Below are 19,298 nucleotides of genomic sequence, written 5' to 3' on the forward strand. Positions count from 1 at the left end.
TACTCTCTTAACTTAGTTTGGGCAAAACGGTGTCCCCCCTGCTGGACACTGCCTGAGGGCACCTCGGAGGTGACGCCAGCGCCCATGGTGGCTGCGCCGCGTGGTCTCAGCAGGGCAAGGTGGCCCCGCGTGGCCGGTCAGCACAGGCAGTGTGGGTCCAGCGCCGGCGGCAGAGGGGCTGAGTCTGGAGCAGGCCTCGCACAGAAGGGCCTGCAGGGTGCCCCGGGTCCCTCCGGCCACACGCCCGGGGGGCCCGCCCTCGGGAGGCCTGCACGCGGCCCGGGTGATGTCCAGGGCAGGTGCTGGAGCGACGCCTGTTTCCCGGAAGTTGCAGGTCCCTGCTGCAGACAGACCCTCCCCCCGGGCTTCTCGGTGCCCCCTGGGAGGCAAACCAAAGTGACCCTATATCTTTTTCTGTTTCTTTTCTTCAGCTCTTAGAATTTGACAAAGAGCTGTCTGTCTTTAAGGACAGACTGTATGAACTGGACATCTCGTTCCCTCCCAGGTAAGGACCGCCGCTTGCTGGGCCAGCAGGTAACTGTCCTCCTGTCCGTGCGTCTGTGTCCACCTGTGCCTCCCCCCCCACCCCACCCCCCACTGAGCACAGCAGGGGTCTGTGCTCTCCTTTCTCCCAACATGGCCTCTCAGATTAGCCTACGAGGGGTCCACACAGGCAGCTCTACGTTCTGGAACTTTCTGGAACCGTTGTGGGGTGGGTTTTGGTTTGGTTTGTCCGTGTTTGTCTTTCTCGGGTATGTAAGCTTTTGCTGGGTTTTGCTCTGGTGTTCATAGAGTCTTGAAATCTGCAGCAATAACAGTGCGTTCCCTCCCGACCAGCCCTGGGCTGCAGAGGGCCGGGGTGAGGGGAGAGAGAAGATTAAGAAGTGGCCAGGACACTGGGTGGGCGCTCGGCCCGCGGTCCCATCTGGAAAGACACGGATGCCCCATCATGGGCTTCTCCCACTCGTCTCTCTCCTTTCACAGCTTCCAAGTACGGATTCTTATCACTTGGGAGAAAATGGGCCTTGGGCAGGTTCAGGGAAGCTTTCTCACGTAGACGGGGCCTGGTGAGCAGCTGCAAGTGGGGCCGAGAGCGCCGCCTGGCCCCCCCTCGTCTGCGTCGGTCCTGGCAGTAAACGCGTCAGATCCACGTCAGGAACGGTTGGCATCCAGAACGCTCTGGGGGGCCAGGTCCTCTCAGGCTCCCTCTGAAGGTCACCCCCTGCTTCCTGGGCCACACTCCAGTGGTCAAACATGTGCAGGCTTGAAGGGCCCCCCACCGTCCACTGGACATGGGACTCTCTACGGGTCCAGACTCTGGCCAAGGTGGCCGGGCGCTCGCAGCTCAGGGTCGGCGCCCAGACCAGCAGTGCGAGGTTCAGGGGCCAGAGAAGCAGGGACCTGGGCCCGTGGGGTGCCTGGTGGGCCCCCAGCAGCGGCTCCAACACCCGTGAACTCGTGACTCAGCGCTTCAGGACCAGAAGGGCGGCCCTCGGCAGCGCCGTCCAGGGGCTGACCACTGCGTTGCCCTCAGTCTCTGACGCTACTTTAAACGTACACAACACGTGCGGTGAACCGTGCTCCCAGGTGCAGCTAAAGTCTAAAGACGTCCCGAGGGACTTGTTCAGCCCGCACCTCCTGAGGGTCGTGCCGGAGTCTGCAGCGTCCCTCCCGCTTGTTCGGGGCCCAGCGCCTCTCTCAGGGCTGTGGAGCCGGCCAGGAGGGAGGGGGCCTGGGGCTGCCGAAGGCGTAGCCCTGTGGACACGTGTGCCCTGAGCTGGCGTCAGCCCCTCGAGCGTCTCCCAAACGCCGCAGCCTTGAAGGTCACCCAGGTGCAGGGTGCAGAAAATGCGGGCAGGACCGGCCACAGGACCTCATGGTCCGTGCTCAGGTGGCCGAGGGACGAGGCCCCGACCCCTAGGCAGCAGAGAGACTGGCACGTCCAGAGTCGGGAGGGACAGGGCTGTGTGGTCCAGCCAGGCCCCAGCTGGCGGTCTCCAGGAAGCACAGGTCGTCCCCCCGGAAGGCGGCCGTAGCCCCAGCCTCTGAGATCCCACTGGTAGGTGGGGGTGGGCATGCTTTGGTGCCAAGCCGGAGGAACTCCAGGGAGGGCCTGGGGTTCGTCAGGGTACCTGGGGCTGCGGGCACCTCGAGGTCACCTGTGCTCAGTCTGGGGCACACCTGCCTCAGGAGAATGACCCCTGGAGGTCCCGCCCTTGTCCGGGAACCTGTGGACGTCCTGTGACTTGGCAGGTGCGTTAGGAATGTGCCTGCGCTGTAGGGGCGGTGTCCTGGGCCGCGGAGCCCCCCGCAAGCCCGTCACAGCAGAGGTCCCCCTCTGCCTGGAGGTGGCGGCTGCCACCCGAGGGAGGTGGCCTGGGCGGGGCAGGCAGTGGGGGGCACTGGGAGGACCGTCGGTTTAGGGGTCAGATTTTCTCCCTTTAACTGGGAAGTAGCACTCGAAGTTTTCTGAGGTGGGAAAAATCGTGGTTTACAGACTGAATCATCGGCTCCCAAAGCTGGGGGTCCAGCTCACAGTAGGAAATACACCTGACCTGTCAGCCCTGTCACAGCCGGTGGTGCAAGACCCACAAAAGGCTCCTGAGGCCTTTCCGGCCACTGCCCGGCTCATCCATCCCTCCCCCACTGCCCAGGTCATCTCCCCCCACTGTCCAAGTCACCCACCCCTCCCCCCGTCCTGGGTCATCCATTCCCCTCCCGCACTGCCCAGCTTCCCCTCCTCTGGTGCCTGGGTCACACCCATCCCCCTCCCTTGGCTCTGTTGCATTTTAAAACCATGTTTGTGACCATCGGGTAGAGCTCACAGCCCCCCTGGGTTGCCACGTGGGGTCTGGAGGGCTGTTCCAGACATGGGACAATGTCAGCGGAAGCAGAAGCGGGACAGCAGCAGGGACTTGGTTAGAAACGGTGGCTGTGTGGTTTGGTACCCAGATGTGTTCTCTGACTCTGCCGGAAAATAAGTGATCTCAGGCGTGCTCTGTGTGTGTGTGTGTGTGTGTGTGTGTGTGCAGGAGCATGAGCTCCTGTGCACATGTGTGTAGGGTGTGTGCACAGAGGATTGTGCATGGGTGTATTCACTTGTGCACACTGTGTAGGCACGTGTCCATGGATGTGGCACTGCATGGGTGTGGGTGCATGTGTGTGCAGAGTATGTGCACGTGTGTGTAGGGGTGTGTGTGTACCTGTGTGTGTGTGTGCAGGATGTATGTGATCGGATTATAGACTGATTGCATGTGTTTGTGCAGTGCATGGGTTTGCATGTGTGCATATAGTATCCACACGTGCACAGATACGGATGTGCACACATTGGAGTGTACGTACATGGTGTGGGTGTACACGTGTGCATGCAGAGTTGTACGCATACATGGTTGTATGTGCACACGTGTGGTACGTGGATGTATGTGCATGGGTGTGTGCAGTATGTCTTGGGGTGGGGGGTGGGTTGTGTATGCACATGTGCACGGTGTGTGTACGCATGGGCCTATTTTTGGTGTGTGTGTGTGTGTGCATGGAAGTACATGGCTGTGTACAGGTGTGAATGGCATAGGTGTGGGTATGTGTGTGCATGAGCCGTGTTTGCACATGTAAATGGTATGTGCACATATGAGCGAATAGGTGTTTGCATGTACATTTACATGGGGGTGTGTGCATGTGCATGGTGTGTGCATGAGCTTGTGTGCAGTTCGTGCGTGTGGTGCAAAACTCGTGTGTATACGTGTATGCATGTGTGCTTCCTGGGTGTATGCACTGCCTGCACGGGTGGGGGTGTCTCTGGGGCGTGCGGGGGGGTGTCCTCTGTGCACAGCCGCTAGCCTAGGGCCATCTCCCGCTCTTGGAAGCTGTCGGGGGCTTCTGGCCTGGAGCGGTTTCCTTGCAGACCGTCCGTCTCTCGCTTCTCTCCGAGCTGAGGGGTGGAAGCCGCTGAGGAACCGCCTGAGGAGCCTGGCGCCCGGGCTGCCCTGGTCCTGCGCCGGGAGGGGCAGGCAGGGGGAGGTGGGCAGGGGAGGCGCCCGTCGCGTCCCGTGTGCCCAGCATCCCCACCCTGGAAGGAGGCAGGAGTCTGCCGGGGTGCCCGCCAGCTGTGCATCTTGCCCACAGGGCCGTCCTGCGTCCAGGCTCCACCAAGCTGCCCTCTTTGAGGCGGAAAGGCGGAACCTCCCGGTTCTGTTTCTACCGGTGTGGCTGAGCCCCGTGGGGACCTTTCTGGAAGCCGCACTGGTCAGTGAGGGACACCATGTCTGCGTTTGTCTGCGTGGCCTCGGGCAGGGCGGGGTGTGCACGTGGCAGCCCCTCAGTCACAGAGAAGGGCCACGCCAGTCCCTTCCCACGCTCCCGAGGCCCGTGTCATCCTCATGACTCCGTTCTGTGAAAACGGCCCTTCCCTCCCACGTGGGCCAGGCGGTCGGGACAGAGGTGCGTGGGCTCCGAGGCTGTGGGCCCTCGCGCATGGCTCTGGGCGTTTGTGGGGACGGTCTGTGCTTCACTGGCTGCTGGACTCTGGCACCTCCGGGGGGCGGGGGACGGGGGGTGTGGGCAGTGTCCGTTCAAGGGACAGTGGGCACCCCAGGCCGTCGTGCCTGTCCTCACCCAGCTTTCCTCTCTGTGAGGCCTGTTTGCTCCAGCTTGTCAGCCAGGGAATTAGCAAGAGCCATGGGCATCCCTGGTGCCAACGGGCAGTGCCACGGGAGCAGGGTGTCCTGGGCGGCATCCTCTGGCCGTCGCGCCTGGTTTTCAGAACCTTTCTGCGCCTTTTGACTTTGTTATCCAAGCAGTGGACTCACTGCAAACTGACTGCGGAGTGCTCGTCCCCGTTCTGGTGGAGGCGAGCTCTCAGCTGCTGGGGGCCAGGGGCTGGGGGCGGGGTCAGTGCAGAGCCTGGAGTGGAGGCCGCCGTGCCCCCCGTGGCTCCAGGCTGTGGCTAATCGCATACCTGGGACAGTCCTCAGAGATGCTCGAGCAGACAGGTCTCCTAAGGAGAGCGGGGGGGGCGGGGGCGTGTTTCTTGTGCAGAGGCGTCGTGACCGTTCTCCGCGGGCTAATAGAACCCCACTCCTAATGGACCGTAACTCAATGCCGTGTGTCACTTTGCTGGAAGAGGTGCTAATATTTCAGGCGTTTGTAGAGCCTTCAATTCTCGTTCTTCTCAGCCTCGGGCACAGTTTTGCACCTTCGTGAGGGACAACCACGAAGTGACCGGCGGAGTGGGGTAGAGGCAGGGAGCGCGGCCAGGCCAGGCTAGTGGGCGCAGGGGGTGCCCGCCACAGAGACCCTCCAGGCCCCACCCTGCGCTGCAGATGATGCCCGCCAACCCCGAGTGGCCAGGGACGGCGCTCGGGACCAGGCCAAATGAAGGCCTTTAATGCCACGTGGTGTTTCCATGTGCTGGTGACATAAAAGGCTTTAAGTTCATGCTCAGAATAACTGGTGGACAGAGAGCGTGATGCTGGCGCTGGCGTGAGCCGTGCCCACCTGGTCTGTCTGTGTGACCGGCCTCGAGTGGATGCAGAGCCGACCGTGAGGCTGGTGGTTTGCAGTGGACAAGACGACGGTCAGCTTTCTGTGTCCTGCGTTGTCATCCTGTCCACCCTCCCTGCCCTCCGGCCCAGCGTCCGCTTGCGGCTCCCACTCTCAACCCGGATTTGGGCCGATCGCGGGAGCCCCCCTGCCCTCTCCCCAGGATGGCCCGGAGTGAGTGGCAGTGATTTGGGGCCCCAGAGGTGACCACCAAAACCTGTCCTGTGCATCCAGCAGGGAGTTTCTAATGTAGAGCGTCATTCTGAGTTACTGTCGTTGGTTTTAAAATAAAGAGATCAAAGCGTGAAGATGAGACGGCTTAGCTGCCTTTTCCACTAATGTGGTGGCAGCAGGCTTCCCGCGGTGTGGAATCCTCCCCCAGCCCTGCACGCGGCCCTGCCCTGGACCCAAGTCCCTGTGGAGCGCTGCTGCCCACCTGCGCCCTCAGACCGCCCCCGCCACAGGAAGCCTCCTGTCACTGAGGCTCGAGAATTCCCAGAGGTGGCGGGATGCGCCCCACACGCTCCCCTCTCGTCCCACTGACTCCTAAACTGTGTCTCCCAGGCCTGAGATTCAATCAAGGAAGCATTCGTGCGGCCTTGCCCGGGTGGGGCTGAGGAGGGGACCGCCCCCAACACCATGACAACGCAAGTAGCGTCTCCGTGTAGTCGCAAACATAGAGTTTACCTTCCAGCCCCTGACAGGGCCTCGGGGCCCCTGGGGGTCCACACGTCACGGCCGAGAACTCCCCAAACCTGGAAGTAACCAAAACGCCACCTTTAGCGGATAGATGTCGGCTGATGAAGCGGCCGGACCGCTGCTCCCCGTGGGCCTGGGAGCGGTGGGAACCAGGGGGCCGGGGGCTGCTGTCTGTGGCACGGGAGCCGCCGCGGGGTGGAGGGCTGCTGCGCCCCCTGCGCTTGTGGCTCTGTGTGACACGTGTGCCTCAGAGTGAAGCTGACCGGGGAGGTGGACAGACGCACAGTCAGAGTACACACCTCGCCAGAGAAAAGTCACACCTTCCCAAGGACAGACAAAAACGCTCCACGGTGGGAAAGAGGTTTTTACTGGGCAAATTAATTACAGAAAAAGATCCAGCGAGAGCTTTCGAAAAAGACAAAAATATATATAACACGGGGATAAAATGTATCACACGGCTGTGGCCGGAGGAGGCTGTCTCTCTCCAGTGGATACGTTTATTTTTTACAGTAAAGATTCGGAGGCACTTCTCAGACTTCTTTTTGGGCCATAATTCAACTCTGGACCATCTATAGATTCCTGTCTGGAACGATAAATACAAAATGGTGACATTTGGACAAAAAGGCTGAGCTCCCTGCTGTGTGCCCGGCCTGGTTCTTGGGAAGGGAGCCAGGAAGCTTGTCCCGCTGGTCACCGAGCCCCGGGTGGACACGGCCCACACGGAGGCACGGGGGCAAGCGCTGAGGGGCGAAGGGCCAGGGCACCGGTTCCTCGGGAGCCACCGGTCACCCCACGGGGACGCTGCGGGCACCTGTGTCCACAGAGCCGGGTCAGCTCTACAGCTCGGACCACAGGCCCCTCGTCCCCACGGCGGTGTGAATGTTATTGCCCAGTTCAGGTGCAGCTTCCTTCCACCTCCTTTTCTTTCCCAGGAGTCTCAGGTGCTTGGAAACTGAGTTCCTGCGCGGCCACTGCCTGCCGGCCTCCGGGGCTGCCGTGCACGGGTGGACGGTCCGCCGATTCGCTGGCTGCGCGGGCCCGTCTGCCCTCAGCAGGGCCGTGACTCGGGAACACTCGCGTTCTCCCCGAGCGAGAAGCCCAGGAGGGTCTCCCGCAGCACCCCCAATTCTCCGCCTCCCGCTTCGGTGAGAACTGGGTCTGTCTGGCCAGGTGCAGGGGCCCCCGCCCCCTCCACACTCGGGGTCCTCCTGAGCCCGCGTCTCGCGCGCACGGCGGCCGGCCCTGCGGAGTCGGGCGGCCGACACAGTGGGCCTTTGTGCCTTCCCGGCCTGGCTGCTGGCCTCGGGCCCTGGTGACACCACCCTCCCGCCCGCCACTCAGATGCAGGCCGAGCCTTGTCGGCAGCGCCCTGGCAAGGGGGCCGCTTGCCCACATCCTGCATCCTGCGGGAAGGAGCCCGAAGGGCTGGGAGGACAGGTGGGCGATTGTTAGCTTTATCGCAGGGCCATTCGCCGTGGTGGTCACTCCCCACCATGCGGGGGGCCAGGCCGGCGGCTCGTCCCGCGACCCCGCCCTGCGCAGCGTTTGCTTTCAGATAAGTCCGCGTGTGCAGCGAGCATTAATCATCAGCAGCTCCGGCAGGCAGCGCCGGGCCATCCTCGGAGTGGCGTGGGCAGGGCCCCCCTCCCGGGCCCACACCGGCCTTGCCCAGCCTGTCTGCACCGGCACCACCCTGCTCACTCCTGGCCTGGCTCTGGGAGTGGCTGGCCCCTTCCGGGAGTCTGTCCACGGCAAGGGCCCCCGGTCCGTGGGGTGAGGGTGACGCCCCCAACCGCCCTGCCCAGCCCGGCCATGGCGCCCCTCACGGCCAGCTTCTTTCGCCTGCTGAATCGCACGTGGGCAGGCCCCACGGCAGCAGCAGGGTTGAGAACACGGACTGAAGGCCCGGGGGGAAGCTTGTCACGGCTCCGGGCCTCCTGGGCCCTTCCGTGTTACTCCCCACCAGGCTGACTGTCCCTGTGATGGCCCGTCAGCTCCTGGCGGTGGACAGGGGGCTGGACTCGGGGCCTGGCGCCCTGTGATGATGGCTCCGCGGTGTGCGTGGGGACTGTCCGTCACTTACCTGAGTGGGCTTTTCGTGCTATTTCTAACCCAGGACCCACAGCACTTCCCTGAACCTTGCCCCCTAGGCAGGTCCCCAGGGGGCTCTGTGGGCTTGGGGCGCAGCCTCAGTGGGACCCCCGATGGCCAGGGCTCCCGAGGGCTTTCCCGTAGCAACAACGTCATAGGTGCAGCTGAGGGTCACGCGGTGGTTCCCGAAGCCCCCGGGCCTCGATCCCGCTCCCGTCTGCGCCGCGTCTCCGAGGGATGCTTCGAGCCGGCCCTCGCTCCTGGAACAGCGCGCGTCTGCACGGCCCCTGCCCGGCGGGGAGCGTGGGCGAGGCCCGGGGTGGCCGGCTCCACCTCCCAGACCTCCCGTTGACCGCAGATGTCCCCCCGGGTGAACCTGTCCTGCCCCGCCTCACAGTCAAGGACCAGCTTGGGTGGGCTCAGAGCACACACGACCTTCCCAGCCCTGGCCACAGCCCTGCCGGCCGCCCTCTCCCCTGACCTTTGCCTCCAGTGGAGGGGGCTGGGGGCTTGCTCTGTGCTCAGCACATCCTGCTCTGGACGCTCAGGGTCGGCCCGTGCAGACCCCGATTCCTGAAGCTCCCGGGAGGGTGGGGTGGGCAAGCGTCCCTCCTTCAGGACCACAGCCAAGCTAGGCTGGGACGTGCCTGAACAAGCCCGCCGTGGGCCCCCCTTTTCCCTGAAGGAAGTTGTAGGGTGGTCAGTGCTCCGTGCTGTCAGCAAGGGTAATGCTGTTAGAAGCAGAGATTAGGGACGTTTTGTTTGTAGCCGTGTTTGTTGCTTTGGGTCTTCAATGAACTAAATTCCTGCAGGGCCTGGGGCCGTAAGTCGCCGTTTCTGGCGAGAGTGTGGGACGCTCTGGAGGATGGAGCAGGCTGAGAACCGTTAACTCGGGTTCCGCGGACCCTGACCACGGCCGCAGAGGGCGGGGGGAGGGGCAGAGGCCCCACGCGAGCAGGTGCCCAGGACAGAGCAGCCCAGGAAGACAGTGGCATTTTTCTCCTCCGGCTGAAAGCACAGGAAAATTTAATAGAGAGTAAAGTGCCATTCACAGCAAATACCACGTGGTATTTTGGAACTAACCTAAAAAGCACATTAGACCTTGGCAAGGAAAATGTTAGACTGTATTGGAGGCCATAGGAGATGCACCTCGAGAAAGCAGACCCACCGTCCTCACGGGTGTGCAGGGAGCACGGCTGCGGGTCCCCCAAAGCCAGTTAGTTCATTCTGGTTAAATGCACCTGCTGTTAGTTCAGTGCAGCCCAATCCAAATGCCCACGGGGTGGGGTGAGCAGCTTTACATGGACCAGGGCGGGCCCACTGGGCACTGCAGAGCCCGGAGCCGGAGGTTCCGGTGAGTTCTGGGCCTCAGCCAGGCGGCTACTGTCAGGGTGTCGGGGGCTCAGCTGGTGGTCACAGGGCCCCACCTGCTTCTCGCCATGTCAGTCGGTCGGCTGTGGTGGCTCCGTTCCCAAGGGGCCCCAGGCCTCTCCTCGCTGCCTCACCGGGCCGGTGGGCGGGAAGCGGGGCCCGTGCGGCCAGGGCAGTAAGTCAGGGCCAGGCACACACTCCGCCACAGCGAAGGTCCAAGGCCACGGCCCGGGCACCTGGGCGCTTCCTGAGGTGGACGCCTCGGTGGGACAAGGGTGTGGCGTCAGTCTGGGCCCAGGCGTCTGTAGGCTCCCGGGCAGGTTTTCGTTGGGCTGTAGGCCGCCTCCAAAAATAAAACCAAGTTTAATAGACGTGTCCATGTCCGTGGGGAGGGTTTATCTGAAGTGCTGGGTGGGACAGTCCTTTGACTTTATTCTGGAAACTTCCGTCTGCCTGTTCTCCCCCTGGACAGGCTTGGCCTTTCTGAGGTGCATGGGGCAGAGCCCACACCACCCTCCCCCCGGGCGCGGAGGAGGGGCTGGAGGAGGGGCCCCGCGGCTGCTGACCGGTGCCTTCCTGTCCTGTCTCCCCAGCTACCCGTACAGCGAGGACTCCAGCCAGGGCAGGCAGTACATGAACACCCGGTGCCCCGCCTGGTGTGACCGTGTCCTTATGTCCCCGTCCGCCAAAGAGCTGATTCTGAGGGTAAGTGTGAGGGCCGCGCAGGCCAGAGCCCGGGCGGGTGGGGAGCCTTGGGCCAGGGGACGTGCCCTCCTACCGGCCCCAGGATGAGCCCTGACCCCGTTCTCGGGGCTGGGATGGAGCCCGATCTCCAGTGTCTTTCTGGATTCAAAACAGGCATAAACTGTCACCAGTGCTTTAGGAATCGTTTTAGTTTATTGTGTCCTCGGGGGAGTCAATGAGCTCTTGTCTTCGAAAGAGCTTGGGAGCTGTGAAGTCCGTCCTTATTTTCCTAAGTTGTAAATCAGAGCCAGAGTCACAGTGGGGCTTGAGAAGTTACAGATGAACGGCCAGCACTCAGGAGGCAGCCCCGTAAGACTGGGTGTGGGGAGAGTTTGAGTTTCCTGGAGCCTCTTGATTTCCCGGGGTTTTTCAATGCCCACATTTAACACAAGAGGTCTGCTCTAAAGAATCAATACCTGTATTGGTTTTGTCAACCCCATCAGTGAAAAAATATAATAACGAGGTGCACTGATTCATCAGCGCAGCGGTCTGGCCTCTCTGTGTGATGTGGGCAGCCAGTTAGGAGCGGGCAGGAGGTCCCCACGGCCCAGGCCGTCCCCCAACCTCAACCCAGTACGTTTTGGGCTCTAGTCACCACCCTCCACAGCCCCCCGAGGCTGCTGCAAGGAGCCCTGTCTGCGCCACTGGGCCCTGGGCCCTTTACCCAGAGACGCAGCCAGGAGGGCAGAGCCCCCTTGGCCTGCCCAGGTGCACGCCCGTCCCCCTGCTCAGCAGCCCCTGCAGCCCTCCTCCAGGAGGCCCCACTGCTGGCCTTTCCGGGGCGGGCCGGCCCTCCACACTCTGCCTTGAGCCAGAGCCCCCGGGTGCATGGGGAGGGAGGCCACTGGGCCCTGGTTGGAGGTGGGGACGCGTCGGGTCCGCGGTGAGCTTGCTCTGATGGGGCCTGGGGGCTGGCCGGGGCAGCCTCGCCAGCCCTCCCCAGGGCCTGTGGGCAGGGCCTGCACCCGGCTGTGACACGCCCACCCCCAGAGCACATCACAGAGGACAGGCGCTGGCTGGGCTGCTCCCACAAGCAGCCTCCCCGAAGGGAGCTGCACGGGACATTGGCCCTGACCACACAGACCTGGGCAAGCATGCCTGGTGCCTGGCCTTGGACGCAGCCCTGCCCTCTCTGCTGGGCCTGCCCTTGGGGCCCTGAGATGCCATGTGAGGAAGCAGAGAGTGGACAGTGGACATAGCGGCTCACACCGGCAGGCGAGCTGAGCACAGGGCTGCGTCCAGAGAGGGGGCCTCAGGGGCCTCAGGGCGCAGAGAAGAGGCGAGTGTCCTCTTCCAGAGAAAAAGGCATCCTGCAGTAAACCCACCAAGACAGCAGGAGCGCGTAGGCTGGTGAAGGGGGTTGCCCAGGGCTGCAGACGGGCCCAGCAGAAGGCGGCACTGCAGGCTGTTCTACCTGCGTTCACATCACGTCAGCTTCGGGGCCCGAGATTTGATGCTGCAGACACAGTGGAGACAGAGCTCGGCTGTGTGGCCCAGTGTGGGGAGGGCCCAGCGCCTTCCTGGGGGCGGTGGGAGCCCCGGCAGGCCCTCCCCTGGGGGCTGCCCGGCGGGCGGCAGGCGTTACCAGCCCACTGGCCGTGGCGCGAGCAGCCTCCGCCGCGTCATCCATCATGCCACGCTCGGTCACCTCGGCATCGTGTTCGTTCTGCTTCCCGGCCCCGGAGCACGGAGGTGGCGGGCGTGGTGATGAATGCGCAGCGAGGTGTGCGGCGCCCGCTTAATCTGTTTGTCTGTCTCACGATTATGCACTTGGAAACCCCCAGTTTTATGCTGCCTTTGTGAATTACCACGCTGCGCTTGATGAACGTTTCCCGACTCCGGGAGGTGCTGTGATGGCGAAGGCTGCGCGGAGGCGTCTGTCTTTATGCCTCTGGCAGACGACCGTGCTGGAAAGTAAATCTGACCTTAAGCTTCCTACTGCATTAAAGATAATTCAGTTTATAGCCTCAGACGCCGCAGCCGAGGATGTGAAATCCTGGCCCAGTTGGAGCCAGAGCCGACTGACTGCGGGAACACACCCTTGGCCGCACACCTGGAGTTAAGGTGCCTGCAGGCTGGCGGAGGAGGGAGGGCACCCTGTGCACACAGCCCTGCGTCACTGGGCGCAGACCACTGGGTGCGGCAGCGTGGCGTTCGGGGAGTCTGTTCTCGTTTGAACAGGGAGTTTTGGGTCAAAAACAAATGGCAACGGGGAAAACAGGAACCAGGTGGGCTTCCTCAGTGCCGGGGGCACGGCTGGAAAGAAAGCTCACAGCCGCCCCGACTGCGGCGAGCACGGTCCAGGGCCCGGCCCAGAGGCAGAGGGGAGCTCGGGCTCCACACCAACGGCCCGTGTCGCCACCTCCCAAGGCCGGAGCCCTCCCACCTGGGAGAGCCGGGTGCCGAGGTGCTGCCCGGACTGCCCGGACCTCCCTCCTAGGGGCCAGAGGCACACCGGCGGCTCTGAGCCGGCCAGAGCCCCACGGAGACGTGGGCAGGGTGGCCACGGGCGGAGCATCGCTGGGCTGCCACCCGCTCGCTGCTCTCCCAGGAAACCCCACCATTTCCGCCTCCCATGCCTCTCCCTCTGTTTGCTTTTCCCAGTCGGAGAGCGAGGAGAAGGTTGTCACCTACGACCACATCGGGCCCAGCGTCTGCATGGGAGACCACAAGGTGACAGAGCCGCGCTGCGGTCAGGGGGCCGGGCCCGAGGGGCGGGCGTGGCGGGCTTTCCAGGCGGGGGCCGCGGTGGACGGCTTCTGCTGCCCCTCAGCTCCGCCTCCTTAGTCTGCTTCACAGAGGAGGCCAAGTTGGTCTGTTTTTATTTAACTTTAATAAAATACCAGACGGTAGGTAGGTAGGGGCTAGATAGGCAGGTAGGTAAGAAGGCAGAAGTGACTGGTCACAGTAGAATAAAATACACAGTTTTACCATTTGTAAAAGGAGGCTGTGTCCACCGCTGGCTATTTCCGGAGGCCGTTTCCTGAACGTTCACTCAAGTATTTTCCTGGCTTCTGATGGCAAGCACCCACCGCCAGTGCAGGTGGGAGACGGCGTGTCACCGACCCAGTGCCTCGGGGGAAACACCGAGTATTTGTTCCAGGACTAACGTTGTACGTGTGACTGGCCCGGGCCCCTCCGAGGGGCGTGTGGTGACGGGTCGTGTGTCACCATCAGCCACATGAGAGACGTTCACCAGTTCCCATTTTCGGGGCCTCTGGGCGGTCGCCCACACTGCCCAGTGGGCCGCATCCCAGGACGGGCTCTGTCCTTCCCCGCGTTCTTTGGGCCTTGAAATCAGCTTTCACGTTGTCTTTATCTGGAAACAACACCGTCTTTAGACAACGCGAAGGCCCTTTGCCTCTAGCCTCTGGTCGCCCAGTCCCACCAGCTCCTCGGGAACTGGGGCCCGACGCTGGGCCCGCGGGCCGCGGCCGGGTAGCCCGGGAGCGGGGTCTGGGCGCCCGGTTCTGACAGCCTCTCTTCTCCCGCTGCAGCCCGTGTTCCTGGCCTTCCGCATGGCGCCCGGGGCAGGTAAACCTCACGCACGTGTGCACAAGTGTTGTGTGGTGCAGTGAACTGGTGGTAAATATGCCTCCTCCCTCGAGTTCACCTTTCTGAGCTTTTCGTGGTGTGTCTGTCCCCTTAACAAACGGCTGATTCCACAGCAGGGAAGCGATGCCAGCGCCACGAGGGGACCCCCGGCGAGACCTCCCTGCGGCACGCGGAGCCACGTGCTCCGACAGCCGCATCGACAGACCCGCCTGAGCGCCACTGCTAGACGGCCGGCCCCACACGTCGCTTCCGCCCCGGACGGCGCTCCGGACAAGCCTCACATACCTCACTGTCGTGTCTGCTCGTGTGACATCAAGTAGAAACATTGGGATTTTTTAAATAAGTCACAGTCCTGTTGCCAAAACTCTAATAGACAGCAAAGAGATTCTGCATTTTAGACTTCACGGTTTTCGATTTTTAATCATTGTCAGCGTGGAGGAGCTTCTCCGGCGTAGAAACCCCACAGGGCTCGGGGTCCCCTCCGCGGCGGGGCGGCCGGGGCTCTGCCGGCCGGCGGCGCGGCCCTCGCTTTCACTTCTGGAGGCCCCTTCCCTGTTAGTCACTCTACTGCCATGTTACATGGTTTTTGAATCACACTGCAGCTGCTTTCCATTTTTATATATATAAATATATATAAATATATACTTTTTAAAAATAATTTATAAACCTTACAAAACTTACGCTAAATATACTTTCCAGTATGAACGCTTGAGTGTCATATCAGCAGGTAGAATTGGCGTCTAGGAGTTTGGTTACGTGCACGTCAACACACAAAGCTATAAAGCAAGTACTACGACCCAGCAGAGCCGTCAGGGGTCAGACCGACCACAGCACATCCATACGAGCAGTTGGAGACTCCTAGGCCTTTTTCTGTCTAATATTAAGAACTGAATGTGAAGTTTATAGCTAGCTCGGGTGTACCTTTTAAGAATTTTGTAAACCGTTTTGTCTGTCTTTTGTTACTGTTCTATGGTGCCAAGTATTCTACATAAAACAATAATATCATGGGAGAAATAAAAATAGCTAGTCTGCTTCTGATAGAAACTGCTTGTAACGTGGCCTGTATATAAAAATATTCAGAGAGACAAACTGTAGGCGTCCTTGGATGCCGAACCTCTAACGACCTGTCGTAACCCTGCTGCACGTATTTGCTCCTGGCACCCGGCGGAGCAGTGAGAGGTGGTCCCAGGGCCCGTGGATGAAACACAAACGAACGTTTTATTGATTTGCTTTAACACTACAGAACTCCTGGGCTGGGTGAAGGCGCTGGGTAGAAGCTTGTTTTGGATAAATCACAACCGTTGCAAGTGAGCTGGCGTCCACGTGCCGAATCTATGTCCTTGACAGTACCGTCGGGGTCTGTGTCAAGCTGTGGTCGCTCTGCTCTGGCCGGCTCACGGCGATTCTGTGCAGCGGGGTTTCAGCTGTTGGTCACTCAGGAGGCCTTTGGAAATGACCGCTCTGGTCCCTAAGCAATAAAATCGATCGTGGTGAAAATATCCCGTCTGCTTTGCGTTTCCTCCTCCCGTGCTCCGGGCCCGCTGTAGCCCGCAGTGCAGGCTACGCTCGTCGGCAATCCTGGACTTCATTCTGTCGTATACCGTTACAGAACTGAGCTCTGGCGTGAGAGCAGAAAGATCATCTTTTGGATTTTTACTGCAGAGGTTACTACCGGGATTTACCCCTCAGCATTGTTTAAATGAGATTACATACATGTGTTGCTTTCCTCAAAACTTTAAAACTGGAAATTCCTTTGCTCTTAACTTGAGCTGAAAGAATAGTTCACTCACATAAATTTTGAAAAAAAATTAATGCTCCCTTAGAAAGAAAACCAGCCAGTGAAAAACGTCTGTTTTTTAAATTGATGCAGCCATGTAGCAAAAAAAAAAAAAAAAAAAACCCAAAAAACAAAACTTCAGCCTTTAACATTGCTCTTTAACATTTTCAATAATGCCTTCCAAGAGAAATCTTACAGTAATACAACCCTTTATATTCAACTTTTAAAATTAACACAACAGTTATGCAGCCACGGGGAGCGTCCAGAGTCTGAACGGATGGGGTGGTCTTCTGTGAACCAGAGCAGACGCAGGCTGCTGTTAACTGGAATCCTGGCCCTTGGATTCCGGGGTGCGGGACAGGCCAGAGAGACGGCTTCCCGGGCCTCCGCGGGGCTGGGGGGCTGGGTCGGTCTGGTCAATCCAGGGAGGTGTCCTGGGTGGAGGCCGGAGCTGCCCAGGAGGAGGACAAGGCCCAAGCGCCGGCCAGATGTGCTTCCCCCCGCATCGCAGGGTCAAACGGGCAAAGAAACTTCCAGGGCCCCTGAGAAAACTGACGCCGGGGCAGCAAAAGTATTTAGGATGTCTCTTTGTAGTCCCAGTTGGAGTTAAACCCTGCTTTCTACCGATGAAAAAAAATCTATTAAACGGCAGGAGAAGGGCCATGGCGCTGATGAATTTAAAACCTGATTTATTTCACCCCCGTGTGAGTTCACTGCTACTTCAAATTATGTAGCTACTAAGGTTGGGCATGTTTCAACCTACATAATCAGAGCAAAGCACATCGGCAGGACCTAGGGCCCAGCGGCGCCCCTCACCGCCCCCCCCCACCCCCGACCAAAGGGGAAAGGTACCACTCCGGGTGGGGCAGGAGCGGGGGTTCACCTGCCTTTTCCGGCAACCCCAAATGTGTTTAAATCTGCCCAAACCTCATCCACCTAAGCCAGCGAAACAGCGGGCCTCCAGAGCCCTGGGGAGGGCGCCCTGGCCCCAGCCCGGTGGAGTTGGGGAGAGGGACGGGGACAAGGGGTCCTACCTGCTGCCCCGCGAGCCACAGCTGCCTGCTGCCTGCGCCGGAGGAGCTGCCGCCGCCGCCGAGCGCCCAGCGCCCCGCTCCATCCCCCCGCCGTCGGCTCCGCTGCAGCTCGCTGAGTCCTGGCTCTTCGCGGCCCTCGGCCCCGGGCGGCCCCTTCCCTTGGCCGGCGGCCCGAGGGTTCTCGGGCGGGGCCGCCTTCCCCGCGCCGGGCCTCGCGGTGCCCTCGGTCCTGCGAGATGCTGCCACCCGGGCAACCCGGGGCGCGAGGCGACCAGGACTCCATCGCGTCCCGATTCTGAGCCGGACCTGCGCCAGACCCAGGCGCCCCTCCGGCCGAAGGCACGGACCCCGCGGCACTAAAGACCGGACAAGGGGACCCGGGACAGCGGGCCCCGGCAGAGGGCCGCGCGACCGCGCCTCGTCCGCGGTTTTCGATAAGGAAGAAACACGCGGTGCAGCCTCGGGAGCCACGGCTCCGACGGGGACGTGTTAAATAATTTATTGATTATACAAAGTGATTCCTCCTAGGACGCGCGGCAGCGGCGGTCCCGATCCCGCGCCCACGCCGAGGACAGGGACGCCGGCGCTCTGGGGTCCACGCACGCCGAGCCCGAGCCAGGCCGCTTTATAACTTATTCTGTAAAAATATATATACACACTCCGGCGCGGGCGGCTGGCGAGTGGCGCCGGCCCGCGTCCCGTACCCTGGTTGTCCGGCCTTTTGCCGCCGCGTCCTCACGAGGCGTCCCCCGCGCCGCCGCACGGGCTAACCAGCGCCAAGTTCGAGGGTTTGTGCTTCTTGAGCAGCCGCGTGATCTTCTCATCATCCGAGTTGGGGTCCAGGGGCCGGTTGTACTCGTCGTCGTCCTCCGCGTCCGAGCCGCCCACCTTCAGCTTCTCGGCGTCCGAGTCCTGCTTCTTCTTAGCCGACGCCATCTCCGCGGCGTGCCGCTTGCGCCACTTTGTCCGCCGGTTCTGGAACCACACCTGGGGTGGAGGGTGCCCATCAGGCGGCGCCTCCCCAAGCACCCGGCCCGCGGCAGCTTGGCCCCTCGGCGGCCCGGCCGGAGACGCCGCCGGCCGCGCGGACGCGGAGGGACGCCCGAGGCCACCCCTCTGCCCGGGACCGGCCGCAGGGCTGGGCGCCCCCGGGACCGAGGCCAAGGCCAGCGGCCGTTCGCAGACCGTTCGCAGGACGCGGGGGAGCGGGTGGGCCTCGGCGCAGCGGGACCCGCGGGGGGCCGCCCGGGCCGCAGACGCCTCACCTTGACTTGGCTCTCGGTCATACCCAGGGAGTAGGCGAGGCGCGCGCGCTCCGGCCCCGCCAGGTACTTGGTCTGCTCGAAAGTCTTCTCCAGCGCGAAGATCTGCTGGCCCGAGAAGGTCGGCCGCGAGTGCTTCTTCTTGCCGTCCTTGTCCAGGACCCCGCTGGCCTGGGCTGCAAAGGAGGGCGGGTGAGCGCGGCCGGCGGCCCCGCGCCCCCGCCCGCCCCACGCCGAATCCGCGCGTGGGCCACTTACCCGGGCCGGCCAGGCGTGGGTCCCTCCAGGGCGAGCCCTGCACCACGCCGGGCCAGAAGATTGGCGGGCGCCCGGGCAGCTCGGCCAGAGGCTTGGGGTAGCCGCGCGCCACGGCGGCCGCGGGCCCGAAGTAGACGCCGGCCGACGAGGCGAGCCCACTGAGACGGGGCAGGCCGCCCAGGAGGCCACCGCCCGCCGCGCCCACGGGCCGCCCCAGGATGTCGCTGATGCCGTGCGGGGTGCCGAGCGGCAGCTGCGCGCCCAGGCCGCCCAGCGCGGGCGCCTTGAAGCCGGCCGGGCCCTGCAGCGCGTACGGGAACAGCGACGTCTTCATCTCGGCCATGTTGTGTAGCGCGGCCAGCGGCGCGCTGCTCAGCACGAACGCGCCCGGGCGGTTAGCGTCCATGGGCGCCGCCGCCGCCGGCCCGGGCGCCCATCCGGGCCCCGCCGCCGCCGCCCGCGCCCGCCGGCCCGGGAAGTTTGCGCGCGACCCCGGCGGGCGCCGGCTGCAGCGGGGGCTCGGGGCGCGGGCGCCGACGGCGCGGATGGCGGGCGCGAGAGCGGGCGGCGGCTCCCGCGCGGGGTGGGCGGCGGCGGGGGTACTCCGCGCTGCGGCGGTGACGCCTCCGGGGCCGGTCGGAGCGGCGCCGCGCCGCGCGGGCTGGACGCGCTGATAACCGCGGGGCCCCCAGGCGGCGCGCGCGCTGATTGGCTGCCGGCGACCGCGGCCCGGCCATTGGCCAGCGCCCCCGCCGTCTGCGCGCGCCCCCGCTGGCCGCGCACGCCATGAAGGGCCCATTAGCCCGGCAGGTGCCTCCCGGGCTGTAAATTTGCCCCCTGATTTACCTCCCCGGGGACGAAATAAATCCCGTTGGATGGGAGTTTAGTTAGGCAAAGGTTTTAGTGGGAAATCAGGAAAAAAATACGAGAACATATTTTATCACCGAAAGAATGCAGATTTGAGGATCCACT

The 19,298-nt window shown here is 62.5% G+C and overlaps 2 protein-coding genes across 2 annotated transcripts in view; one reads left to right on the plus strand and one right to left on the minus strand.

Annotated features, from left to right (window-relative positions):
- Window positions 1–14,201, plus strand: part of INPP5A (inositol polyphosphate-5-phosphatase A) — a 179,572-nt gene extending 165,371 nt beyond the window's left edge. The window contains exons 12-16 of the mRNA XM_079713026.1: window positions 432–505; window positions 10,290–10,401; window positions 13,045–13,113; window positions 13,938–14,025; window positions 14,109–14,201. Of these exons, the coding sequence (XP_079569152.1) occupies window positions 432–505; window positions 10,290–10,401; window positions 13,045–13,113; window positions 13,938–14,018 (336 nt within the window). The 3' untranslated portion in view covers window positions 14,019–14,025; window positions 14,109–14,201. The remainder of the gene's footprint in view (window positions 1–431; window positions 506–10,289; window positions 10,402–13,044; window positions 13,114–13,937; window positions 14,026–14,108) is intronic.
- Window positions 14,202–17,541: 3,340 nt separating this feature from the next.
- On the minus strand, window positions 17,542–18,732 carry NKX6-2 (NK6 homeobox 2; the record flags this gene model as incomplete). Its single annotated transcript, XM_079707057.1, has 3 exons — window positions 17,542–17,793; window positions 18,072–18,244; window positions 18,327–18,732. 3 exons carry the CDS (start codon window positions 18,730–18,732, stop codon window positions 17,542–17,544), a joined length of 831 nt encoding a protein of 276 aa, XP_079563183.1.
- Between the last annotated feature and the right edge of the window lie 566 nt (window positions 18,733–19,298).

The sequence above is a fragment of the Hyperoodon ampullatus genome, assembly GCF_949752795.1.
Source record: "Hyperoodon ampullatus genome assembly, chromosome: 1".
Lineage (NCBI taxonomy): Eukaryota > Metazoa > Chordata > Mammalia > Artiodactyla > Ziphiidae > Hyperoodon > Hyperoodon ampullatus.